Consider the following 13,737-nt stretch of genomic DNA (forward strand, 5'->3'; position numbering starts at 1 on the left):
AACAAAATAAATTTGATCACAGTTTGATAACTTAAAGATAGATATTACTACCAAATCATAAACTAAAACGTCTGTAAGAGACCACAGGGCAAACAAAAAGATAAAATTACCGATAATATGCTAATGGTACGTTAAATTCACTTCCAGGTGAAGCCGTTCCCAATACCGTGTCTCCTCCATAAACAGAAAGTGGTATTGAAAAATGATTTCTAATCTGGGAAAGGAAAAATAACATTTAGAATCATTAATCTAAGACTCTAAAGACATATACAAAATATTCTATCTAAATATCCCAACAAAGGAATTATCAGGCAATATTTATTTTCCTCATATAAATTAGAAAAACAATTCAAACATGCAAATATCCATGCTAAAAAATAAAAAGGAAAGTTTCTACAGTTTTAGAGAAAAGGAATTTCAAAAACAAAACTTTAAAAAATCCTAGAAAAAAACAAGATAACATCTTCTTGACTGTGATACAGGAATAAAATTTCCCTTAGACAAATACGGTAGAAAAAATTAATAAGAAAAATATGACATCAAAGTTTCAGATGCCTATATGATTACAGTGCAAAAAAGCCACTGTCTGACAAATGTCTACTTTTTACATCACTGTTGTATGCTACTCATTGAATGAAAAAGTATGTAAAGAGTATCTCATCCAATGAGGTGCATACAACAGTGATGTAAATGATTAACATTATTTTGATTAATACACATTATCAGATACAATTCTACTTGTATTTGTCTTTGGGACAGATAAAAACACATTGGTTAGTAACACTATTTCTATATCTTACTAAAATCTTCATATTTTAAAAATCATATCAATATATAAAATATGCTGAGCACAAATTAAGAATTGATAGATACATAAACTTAATTAACTACATATTTTATTTCTAGATAAGCTTACTTATTTGAAAGAAGAGAAATATATTTTCATTTCTATGAAAGTACCTATAAGAAATTAAACATTAATATTTTACTATTTAATAAAATTAAAAAGTAATCAACAATAATGAGAGCAGCCTAACAGTCATCTTTTAATACAGTTCATTGTAAATGAAAGGCTTCCCTGATGGCTCAGATGGTAAGCGTCTGCCTGCAATGCACGAAACACTGATTCTCCCTGGGTCAGGAAGATTCCCTGGAGGAGGAAATGGCAACCCACTCCAGTATTCTTGCCTGGGAAATCCCATGAACAGATGAGCCTCGTGAGCTAGTCCATGAGGTTGCAGAGTCAGACAGGAGTAAGCAACTTAACACCAAACCGGCGAATGTTACCAGAGATATGAAACGTGATATATGGGCAAATTTCATGGCTAACATCTTCAAACTGTACATATAAATCAAAATTAAATGCTTATATACTGGGGCTTCCCTGGTGGCTCAGACAGTCAAGAATCTGCTTACAGTGCAAGAGACCCAGGTTTGATCCCTAGGTCAGGAAGATGCCCTGGAGGAGGAAATGGCAACTCACTCCAGTATCCTTGCCTGGAGAATCCCATGGACACAGCAGCCCACTAGGTTACAGTCCATGGGGTCACAAAGAGTCAGACAAAGAGTCAGACATGACTGAGTGACATACTAACATTACATATTATTGTAAATCAGATAAAAAAGAAAGAATCTCTGCTTTCAGCCCCGATGGAACAATATAAGCTAGATATAACCTCCCAATTTACTAGTAAACAAACAAAACACAGGGTGTTAAAAAATACACATGAAATAATCATTTTTAAACAGTGGACAAAGAGCACAGGAAAGAAAGACCAGGGGTGAGGGAAGGGAGGAAGGAAGAAAAAGAAGGAAAGGGAGAGAAAAATCCTACTAAGATAAGCCCTAAGACTGTCTCCCCATCCTGTCACCCCATCTTACTATCTTTACTAGGTGGTAAGAGTTCCAGATTACTGTGCAGAGAAGAAATCAAACAGAGCCCAGTCTGAGTAGAAGACAGAGATAGAAGAATGTGGGAGAGCCAACAGGCTTAACCTAACAGCACATTATGAGAGAGGAGACGGCTACATGGAGAGGTAGAGCCGTAGAGGAGGAACTCCTGAGGTTTTGAGAGTTCGGGGGTATCTGGCATATGCCCATGAGTACACTAGGTAAGGCTCCGTAAAGATCCATTTGAAAGGGGGAGGCAATCTCTGCTGTTCATGCGTAATTCCTTTTCTCACCAACCACAGTGGCAAAATCTTGCTTAGTACAAACGATATTGGTTCTATCCTTCATCAGCATGGCAAAATGAGCCCTAGACTACAGACTGCTTGAGCCTCACCTAAAACGCTTTTAAACAAGCATTGGGAGGATCACTTTCCAACTCACATAACTGTATTGAAGAATTAAATTCAAGAATACATAAAGGAATACAAAGACATCTAAAGAACCTGACAAAGTAAAATTCAAGCTGATTCATGTCAATGTATGACAAAGACTACTACAATATTGTAAAGTAGTTAGCCTCCAACTAATAAAACATTAAAAAAAAAAAAAAAGTAAAATAAAGCATCAAAAAAAAAAAAAAAACAATATCCTTCAGGTCAGCCAGAAGTTACTACCAAAATAAAGTTACTTATTACCTTCAAAAAAAAAAAAAAGAGCATCTAGAAAAAAAATTATTATACACACAAAAATTTAAAAATAACCAATAGAAATTAATAAAATGAAACAAATCAGAAACAATACTCATAATCAAATTAGTAGACAAGAATATTAAAACACTTATATAACTATACTTGATATATTCAAAAGTTAGGGGAAAGATTAAAGATATATAAAAAGACATGGAAATTGTAAATAAAAATGCAAATTAAACTTCTAGACATAAAAATACACTGGATGAGATTAAGACAGATGAGACATTGAAAAGAAATGTAAACTTCAAGACTTAACAATAGAAACTTAACATCAAATCAGAAACATGGGGGTGGTGGAAAGCTGAAAGAAAAAGTGAACAGAGCATTAGAGAGCATAAGTTTAAACACTCTAATATCAGTACAAACCTGCTGTGGACCATGAAGACGAGAATGGGAAGACAGAAATAAAACTTTTGAATAAACAATGGTAAAATTTTTTTCTAAAGTTGACGAAAACTATAAATCCATAAATTCAAGTACAAAAAAGTATGAAACAAACAAACTGGACTAAGATTCATCACAACCAAACTGCTTCAAACCAGTAATAAAGTGAAAAAAATAATACAATTATATAAAAATAAAATCACACATTTCATAAAAGAGCAGAGAGCACACTCTGGTCAGAAACATCGTAATATAGTTGACAGTGGAATGACATTCTACGGAAAAAATAACTGTCAATCTAAATTACTACAACCAGTGAAAACAACTTAAAACATAAAAGTGAAGTCAAAGCAAAAAATACTTCATTGACAAATTTCACGAAACAACACATAATCACTAGAAGAGCTCACTCAAAAAGTGACAAATATGAATAGCTTTTAGAGTGAAATTGTGGTTTAAAAAATTAACATAAGAAAAACACTACCAGAAAACTCTAAACAAATACACCTCAAGAATATAAAAATTCTAAACATGAATTTAGCAAATCAATCAAACAGTACTTCATGAAGGTTAATACTTCATGAGCAAATGAGATTTATCCTGGGAATGCAGGGTTGATTTAACATTAACGGTCAATCATTATCAAATATAGTAATTAGAAAACAATCAATGGTAATTCATTGCATTAACAATTTTTTTAAAAAGATTCTTTCCGTAGTAACAGGGAAATTTACAATGTCATATGTAAAATAGATAGCCAATGGGAGTGTGCCGTATGACCCAGGGAACCCAAACAGGGGCTCTGTGGGACTCTAGACGGTGGAGCGGGGGGGGGGGGGGGGATGGGAGGGAGGGGACATGGATGTAGCTGATTCTTGTTGATGTGTGACAGAAAACCACAAAATTCTGTAAAGCAATTATCCTTCAATTTAAAACGATAAATAACGTGCCAAAAATTTGTTTTTTAAATCCTCTCAGGAAAGACAGAAAATCTTCTGACAAAATCCAACATTCATTTTTGATAAAAACTCTCAGTAAACTAGGATCATGAACAAAAAAAGCTACAACTCAAAACACACTCAGTGGTGAAAGACCAAACACTTTTCCCCTAAGATTGGGAATAAGACAAAAACATCCACTTTCATAATTTCTATTCAAATTTTATTGGAGATTCTACCTAGTAGAATAAACTAAACAAAATAAAATAAGACAATAAACACCCAGATTGGAAAGGAAGAGGAAAAATGTTTTTATCTGCAGGCATTGCAACTATCTATACATCTAGAAAAAAGCTACTAGAAAAAAATTATCCAGTAGACTGCATATTACTAGTTAATACAAAAACAAAATGTACTTATACTAACAAGAAAAAAAGTCAAAAATTATTAAAAATGCTAATTTCATAAAAGTTTCTAAATAAAAACTGAAAACTCAAGTCTAAAATTTAAATGGAAATGGAAAGGACTCAGCTAGCCAAAACAACTTGGAAAAAGAACAAAGTGGGACAACTTGTACTGCCTGATTTCAAGACTGAGGATAAACCAGTAATCAAGACAGAATGGTGCTGACATAAACAGATCAACGAAGCATATTAGAGGCCTTACACAAAAAGATATGGTCAATTTATTTTTGACAGAAGTATCAAGGTAATTTAATGGAAAAAGGATAATCTTGGTCAGAACAAATAGCCAAGTGAAAAAAATGAACCTCAACACTTACCTCATATCATATACAAAAATTCATTAAAAACGGCATGTGATATATACATAGAACAGATTACTACTCAACAACATGTAACTGTGTGCAACATTAAAACATGAAAACCGATACACACAAAATTTTCCTCAGTGACAGAGGTCAGACTTCATTCTGTATTTCATTCATTTATATAAAATTCTATATTGTATAAGTAATGTACCACAAGTACATGTTAAGGAGATGCATGGGAATGGGGAAAAAGGGGATGAGGAAACTTTTGGGGTGATAAGTATGTTTGTTACTTAGATTGTGATGACAGTTTCGTAAGTGTATTTTTTGTCAAAATTCATCAGCTTTCATATATATGCAGTTTATTGTACATCAATTTTACCTCAATAAAGGTATACAAAATTTCTGTAATTAAAACAAAAGAATACATATCACAAAGACCTAAAACAAAATACTGATGCATTTGTTTTTACAAAATAATATTAAAAAAAAACTTACAAAACATTCCTATAAAAATTATGAGACATATATTCAACAAAATTCTTCAAATATAATAAATGTTCATATAGAGTAGTATAATTACTGATGATGATGATGCTTTTTGCTATTAGCTGTATTTCTATCACAATTTGAATACTTCTGGTGGTAATATAGTTTTTTTTTCTAATGGCACACAAATATGCAAAATATGACCTCACAAAAAAGTGAATCATTCCATACCTGCACTGGAGAGCGAATTGTTACCTTCTTACTTCCTTCCACTGCATCAACTTGACAAACAATCGATCTTTCAACTCCAGACTCTCTGTGTCTTACACTGTACAGTCGTCGTCCCACTTTTGTTAAAGGGATTTTATCAGCAGTAGAGTGGTTAGCAGGTGCTAAATTAGGTATACACGTTTAAAATTGATCATAAATCATCATATATTAATTTTAGTAGACATTTTAAGCCAGAAACATCAGATGATTTCTTAAAATTTTAAACATTATTACTGAAAACTGTATAAAGGGATGTTTTAAGAATCCACAATACACTTCTACATCATTCACTGAAACCCTTCAAAGCATTTTAACAAAAAAGTTTTATTTGAAAAAAACTCATCCAAAAGTTAAACCTAAGACAACAACCTAATCTTTTAAAAATAACTGACTGATGAGGGAAATTGCTAGAAAACATAAGAACACTGATCTTTGGTTTGTTATCACAATAAAACAGGCAGTCACCAGCAACTACCAAGTAGCTGCAGTTTTTCAGTTTTTAATTTTTCCAACAGGCTGTGACACTTTGTCATATCTAAGATTTGGTTACAATTTTATATAGCCTTACCTAATATATACATATATTGTATTGGGGGGTAAATTATCTATTTTGGAAGTTAATTATTTATTTATATATTCCTCTCCCTAGACAAGAAAGTGGCAAACCACTCCAGTATTCTTGCCTGGAGAATCCCGTGGACAGAGGAGACTGGCGGGCTAAGGTCAGTCCATGAGGCTGCAAAGACTGAGCAACTAACCTGTCTGCCTTCCCTACTATCCTATAAAAATGTTAGTTTAAAAGCAAACAGAAGTACAATTGATGAGAACAATTCACAGACAGTGTTGGGAAAACACATGAAACCTAGCCACTGTTAAGAATCAGTTACTGATTAGGAAAAAGCACTAGCTATCATTTTTAGCACCCCTCCTCCATGCCTAAGTAACCTCTCTAATGTCCCTCCTTCCATAACTACTTAATTGTCAAATGTCATAAAGTGCTGTGAGTGAGGATTTGGGACTATTTAATATTTAACTTCACAACGAGTTTTGTTGTTCAGGTGCTTAGTCATGTCTGACTCTTGTGACTTCATGGACGGCAGCATGCCAGGCTTCTCTGTCCTTTACTATCTCCCTGAGCTTGCTTAAATTCATGTCCATTGAGTCTATAATGCCATACAACCATCTCATCCTCTCTCGCTCCCTTCTCTCAAGAGAAGAATGAGTACATACTACAATGTACATACACTGAAGAATACAATGAATACATACTATGATAATTTTAAAATGTATTTACTCCTACTTTTTACCTCTCTTCTGAGAAACAAAAAGAGCAAAGGAAAAAGAAAAAACCTCTACTTCAATAGGCAGAAGATAAAAACCATTCACAAACCCCAAAACCATTATCTTGTGCCATTGGCTGAATTCAAACCTTATTCTGAATTCATTCAGTTGCAAAACTGTTGGAATTTTACTGAGTTACACTAAAAGTGGTTAAAACAACCACTGATAGTTATTGTCTATAAATGCTCACTGAAGATGAGATCTAATAATTTTCTTCTCCAAAGTAGTAAATTATTATGCTCTAAATAAAGCAGTGGATAAAGCCAGAATTTGAAATACAGCAATACAGTGACAACAGCAACCAATGCCCTGCAAAGGAAATAATAAAATTTGCAACATATTAGGAAGGAAATAAAAAACCTGAGATACCAGGAGTAAGTAAAGTGGGATGTAAAATATAATTTAGAAAATAAAGCACCAGGACGGTAATTTATCACTTACTAAGAAGAATGAAGAAGTGTTTGCTGCTTAAGCTGGTCATTGCATTGAAATGATCATTGTCTTTAGTTCGCATATAATCCATACTTAAACTCTCCTCATTTTTCAATACATATGATTTTGCCATAGGTACGCTGAGTACACTAAAAGATTCACTTGGTGAAACAGAAATATTAAGTCCAAGAGAATTTAAAATCATAAAAGGTGCCAGATCCCTTACGAAGGCAGCTGAAGATCCGGTGGCAGCTTCTGTAAATGCCTAACAAGGAAGAGTCATAAATATAAGAAAATGTAGAAAACCAAATGACAAGCAGGACACTAACAGCCATATGACAAACAACTAAGTTAACTAAAACTTCTTTTTTAACCGAAGGGTTAACTCAGACTAGGACCCCCAAATTAAAGTTTCAAGTAACTTTTCTTACCTCAGCTAAATTATTTAACATTATAAGGCCACATTTAGATAATGTAATGTTCAGCTGGTCTTTCGAATAGAAAGTGATGACAGTTTTATATTCTGGTACTCTGTAATTTTCTTCTTCAGTACCTGACTCGACAATGGCCTTTTTGGCTTTCTTTTTCATCTAAAATAACATATAAATTATAGAAATATGAGAAAAATCTGTTTCTAGGAACATGGCACAACTCATTTTACAAAGGAAAAACAAACATCAGACAAATTTCAACCACAACATTAGAGAAAGCAATACATTTTATCAGTTGCACTGCCTTACTGGAATTACTGGGACATCACCCAACTAATGCCGCCTGGACAGAAGCAATACTGGAAGAAAAGTTCTTCTCCTCCTCAGTTACACTAAAATGGCAGACATAATTTAGAAGGGGAAAATAAAACCCTAATAAGTAAACGCATGTAGGATCTGAATGAAAATCAGAAGCACATACATCATAGAATGTGGAAATTCAGGGCAAGAAAAGTTAGCCTACTGGTGTTATAAATGCTATATATAAAGAACAGAAACCTAGGGACTTAAAAAGTCCAACAATGGTTGCAGAACAGTGCCACTACAACCTAGGCACATGTGAATCAAACTACCTACCTCTTTTTAAGTTTTGCAAGTCTACTACCTGTGAGTATTCTGACCTAACAACCGCCAAAGAAGTTCCTTTATCCAAATCCTTTATCTGAAATGAGCACAATCAAATGTACTGGTCTAATACAAAAGACTGGAAATGCCAAGCTAGTCACCTTCACTGTTCCTTTAACTGGCTTTAAGCCACTGAAAATCTGTTCATTATTTGACAGAATCATTATCAGGGAGGAGATATACCAATAATCCTACAATCTCTTGCTTCAGAAGCACAATTTCATCCATCTAAAGGTTCTGATTTATATGATTACATAAATTCATACTATATTTGAAGTAAATAATAATGTATTTTCTTTTACATACACACCCTTCAGATACCAAGGAAAATGTGGGACAGACAGAAACCTACAAGAAAATGCTAGAAATATTTTAAGACGATAGTTTATGAGTGGGGACTTTGCAGCCAGTATTGCATTCCATCTCTTCAAATTTAAAGGTGTTATTACTTTATGGAAGTCCTTTAACTTCCACAGTTTTAGTTCTATCATATGTTAAAATGAAGTTTAAAACTGTATCTTCTTCAGAAGTTTGTTTTAAGGTTTAAAGAAAAGTAGATTATTTAAGACAGTGTCTAGTACATAATAAATGTTACACAATATTTATATTAGAAGCCCATGAGGCAACAGTCGGGTTTGAAAATTACATTCAGAGGTCAAACAAGAAAGCATGTGGAAAGGTTCATAATGAAATATCTGAACTCTGTTGTGATTAAAATTAAAGTGTGTGTGATATGGACATCCTCAATATTTGAAAAAAATTTCCAGATATCAAAAATACCTTGATTCCAAGATTCCATGGTCTAAAATCCTCAGTCTGATCAATTTCTAAGGGTTCAAGCAAAGGCTCCCACACACCAAACATTTCATTGTAATAATGTACCTAGAGAGAGAATTTAATTTTTTAAATAAAATATTGTATTTTCTAAAATCATCTTCATGTTGTTCTCCACACCATTCCCTTTGGCTGTGCTATTTCTTCTGTATGAAAACCATCGACATGCCATCAGTTTCCTATACATTCTGTCTCAATGATTTCCTCATCTGGCTAACTTTAGGGTCTACTCTTCACAATTTATTCCAGAAAAAAATCTCTTTTAAGTATCTTTTCTTGATTTTCAGGCTGGGTTTAACAGTGAAAACTATGTTCATCTATCAAACATTAATGGAGTTTTAAAAACATATTCTGTCTACCTCCACTAACTTTTTGAAAGCCTTTGAAGTGAAGGCAAATAACATAAAATCCCATTGACGGAGGAGCCTGGTAGGCTGCAGTCCATGGAGTCGCCAAGAGTCAGACATGACTGAGCGACTTCACTTTCACTTTTCACTTTTATGCATTGGAGAAGGAAATGGCAACCCACTCCAGTGTTCTTGCCTGGAGAATCCCAGGGATGGGGTCGCACAGAGTTGGACACGACTGAAGTGACTTAGCAGCAGTAGCAATATGTACATATTTCAATTCTCTGAACTTCCTAGACATCTTAGATCAAATTCTCTGCAAAATACAGATAATTCTAGCTAAAACTTGGAAACTTGAAACCTAGTCTATCAGTTCCACCTCTATTAGTATATAACCCTATCATCACAAATATTATAGTGGCTTATAAATTTTCATACTTATTGACTGAAGTAGAATATCAGATTAGTTTCTACTAAACATAAACTAAATACTTTTAAGCAAAGTATCCCTGGGAGGATTCTATGCAGAAAAATTCAGATGCATAATATATGTTGGCTCAAAGTAAGTATCTTCCATATAACCAAAGGACTCTCACAGAAATGTGAAAGACCTTGGTAGGGTCTCACCAGAGTATGAAGACCTGCATTATATAAATGTATAAAGCATATTCTTCTAATTTTTTATGTCACTATTTCCAAAGAGAAAAGAAATACTCTATTATCACTTTAAGGAAAAAAGGATACTCAATTTTTAAAATTAAGAATTTTACATCTACTCAACAGTCTATGGTATGGACCTAAAAAAAGCAAGAGATATTAAGAAGAGGTGGCAAGAATACACAGAAGAACTGTACAAAAAAGATCTTCACAACCCACGTAATCATGATGGTGTGATCACTCACCTACAGCCAGACATCCTGGAATATGAAGTCAAGTGGGCATTAAGAAGCATCACTACGAACAAAGCTAGTGCAGGTGATGGAATTCTAGTTTAGCTATTTCAAATCCTAAAAGATGATGCTGTGATAGTGCTGCACTCAATATGCCAACAAATTTGGAAAACTCAGCAGTGGCCATAGGACTGGAAAAGGTCAGTTTTCATTACAATCCCAAAGAAAGGCAGTGCCAAAGAATGCTCCAACTACCGCACAATTGCACTCATCTCACACACTAGTAGAGTAATGCTCAAAATTCTCCAAGACAGGCTTCAACAGTATGTAAACCGTGAACTTCCAGATGTTCAAGCTGGTTTTAGAAAAGGCAGAGGGACCAGAGATCAAATTGACAACATCCACTGGATCATTGGAAAAGCAAGAGAGTTCCAGAAAAACATCTATTTCTGCTTTATTGACTATGCCAAAGCCTTTGACTGTGTGGATCACAATAAACTGTGGAAAGAGATGGGAATACCAGACCACCTGACCTGCCTCTTGAGAAACCTATATGCAGGTCAGGAAGCAACAGTTAGAACTGGACACAGAACAACAGACTGGTTCCAAATAGGAAAAGGAGTACATCAAGGCTGTATATTGACACTCTGCTTATTTAATTTATATGCAGAGTACATCATGAGAAATGCTCTGCTGGAGGAAGCACAAGCTGGAATCAAGATTGCTGGGAGAAATATCAATAACCTCAGATATGCAGATGACACCACCCTTATGGCAGAAAGTGAAGAAGAACTAAAGAGCCTCTTGATCAAAGAGAAAGAGGAGAGTGAAAAAACTGGCTTAAAGCCCAACATTCAAAAAACTAAGAACATGGCATCCAGTTCCATCTCTTCATGGCAAATAGATGGGGAAACAGTGGAAACAGTGGCTGACTTTATTTTTCTGGGCTCCAAAATCACTGCAGATGGTGACTGCAGCCATGAAATTAAAAGACACTTACTCCTTGGAAGGAAAGTTATGACCAACCTAGACAGCATATTAAAAAGCAGAGACATTACTTTGCCAACAAAGGTCTATCTAGTCAAGGCTATGGTTTTTCCAGTGGTCATGTATGGATGTGAGAGTTGCACTATAAGGAAGGCTGAGCGCTGAAGAATTGATGCTTCTGAACTGTGGTGTTGGAGAAGACTCTTGAGAGTCCCTTGGACTGAAGGAGATCTAATCAGTCCATCCTAAAGGAGATCAGTCTTGAGTGTTCATTGGAAAGACTAATGCTGAAGGTGAAACTCCAATACTTTGGACACCTGATGTGAAGAGCTGACTCATTTGTAAAGACCCTGATGCTGGGAAACATTGAAGGTAGGAGAAGGGGATGACAGAGGATGAGATGGTTGTATGGCATTAGTGATTTAATGGAGATGAGTTTGAGTAGACTCTGGGAGTTGGTAATGGACAGGGAGGCCTGGTGTGCTGTGGTCCATGGGGTCATGAAGAGTCAGACACGACTGAGAAACTGAACTGAACAGCAGTCTATTAATTTAATCAACTTAAGATGAATGAAATCAGTTGAAATATAAACTCAATATGGATATGTACTCTACAAGTAACATACACATAAAAACAACTATATCAACGGCATAAATAGGTACACTTTTTTCTAAAAGTTTGAGAATAAACTTCGTATTTATGATAAACTTAACTTAAATGTTTAAATGAGATTTCCAAAATAGTTCATATGTAGCAGTATTTCTCACATAATCTGGAAAAATACTATATATACTTACTTCTAGCTCAAGCTGACAGTGGAGATTTATTAAGGAACTCCAGTTTTTGCCTTCCCCTGAGAAACGTGATTTTGCCAAAAGCATAGGTACTGTTCTATGACCAATGCCAGCCTCAAGAACCAGAAAAATAGAATCAATGTTCATTTTTATTATCTCTCCTTTGGGTACCAATTCAGGTGTGGGAGTTGTTTTTACAGCTTCATTTGGTTCTTCCAGAAACCACATATTTAAATCTTTTGTATCCTTCTTTTCCCATAAATGTGCTGTAGAAGAAGCAGTTTCTTTTGGGATGGTTTCCTTAGCAGTATAAAGTGCGGAAGTTATGGTAATCACAGTATTTATGATAACTGGTGAAACCTAAGAAGAAAAATTCAAAATAATAAAAAAAACTACAAAAATCACTTTCCAAACTACATACTTCAAAGAACATGAAATATATTTGGCAAAGGATCAAGAGGAATTAATACTGAAGTAACATTACTACCAAGAAACAGATGCAATTTGCTGCCTGCAAAAAATTTTATTATCATAGCTAATTTCAATAGTTAAAATATTTACCCGTTGATATTAAACTGACCAATTTCAAGTATCATACTATAAGGAAGCTATCTACAGAAGCAGCCAACTGCCAATAATAAAATACATAAAAACATTCATTATAAAATGTAAATTAAGTATACTTTTAAAATTATGTGTCAAAAATATTTTTAAACAGCTTCCTTTTGCTTATTTAATGATTAAAATTGTTGTTATAATTGTTTATTTCTAAGTTTTATTGTTTTTTTCAAAAGGGCACTAAAGATCTGAATGACACACTACATTATAACTTACCTTCAGTGTCAGGGATTTTACTGATAACTCAAGTACTTGTGGATCTGGACTTATCTGAGTAGCTTGATAGAATAAGTCACAGGGTTGCAAAACCTATATGAGAAAAATCAATACTATTAAATTAACACATTCTTAAAATATTTTTACTTAAAGACTTGTCCAACAATAGATAACTATGCTAAATAAACAAGTTAGTAAAAATAATCTACTTCAAAAACAAGTGAATCAATAAAACATTTCTTTCTTATCCTCTCATTCATTATTTATAATCAACAGAAAGTACTTATATTAGCACTACTGATAACACTGATCAGCACTACTGATTACTACTACTGATAAAGTAAAAGAATTTCTTAAATATATGAAAATTTCACAAAACTTGTATTCTGTATTTTATTTTACAGCAGTCCCTTGGTATCCCTTCGGGACTGGTTCCAGGACACAAACACCTGTCCCCTACCTGCTTCCTCCTACCCATGGCAGATACTAAAATCCAAGAATGCTCAAGTCCTATGTATATTGATAAAATGGCACAGTATTCAACAACAATGGAACAAACAGCACAATTTTAAAAATGGCAAGAGAAGTTGAATAGATTTTTTTTTCCCCAAAGAAGACAGAAGGCCAACAAGCACATGAAAAGATGTTCAACATCACTATTTATCAGGGAA

The 13,737-nt window shown here is 34.1% G+C and overlaps 1 protein-coding gene across 4 annotated transcripts in view; it reads right to left on the bottom strand.

The window, feature by feature from the left end:
- Positions 1 to 13,737, bottom strand: part of VPS13A (vacuolar protein sorting 13 homolog A) — a 253,635-nt gene that overhangs the window by 83,460 nt on the left and 156,438 nt on the right. For all 4 annotated transcript variants that reach the window (XM_020879716.2, XM_020879717.2, XM_020879718.2 and 1 more), the window contains exons 40-46: positions 13,067 to 13,159; positions 12,236 to 12,592; positions 9,161 to 9,262; positions 7,697 to 7,855; positions 7,275 to 7,530; positions 5,454 to 5,614; positions 111 to 214 (exon numbers count right to left, since the gene is read on the bottom strand). In XM_020879716.2, coding sequence (XP_020735375.2) covers positions 111 to 214; positions 5,454 to 5,614; positions 7,275 to 7,530; positions 7,697 to 7,855; positions 9,161 to 9,262; positions 12,236 to 12,592; positions 13,067 to 13,159 — 1,232 coding nt within the window. The remainder of the gene's footprint in view (positions 1 to 110; positions 215 to 5,453; positions 5,615 to 7,274; positions 7,531 to 7,696; positions 7,856 to 9,160; positions 9,263 to 12,235; positions 12,593 to 13,066; positions 13,160 to 13,737) is intronic.

This window comes from Odocoileus virginianus, chromosome 18, assembly GCF_023699985.2.
Source record: "Odocoileus virginianus isolate 20LAN1187 ecotype Illinois chromosome 18, Ovbor_1.2, whole genome shotgun sequence".
Lineage (NCBI taxonomy): Eukaryota > Metazoa > Chordata > Mammalia > Artiodactyla > Cervidae > Odocoileus > Odocoileus virginianus.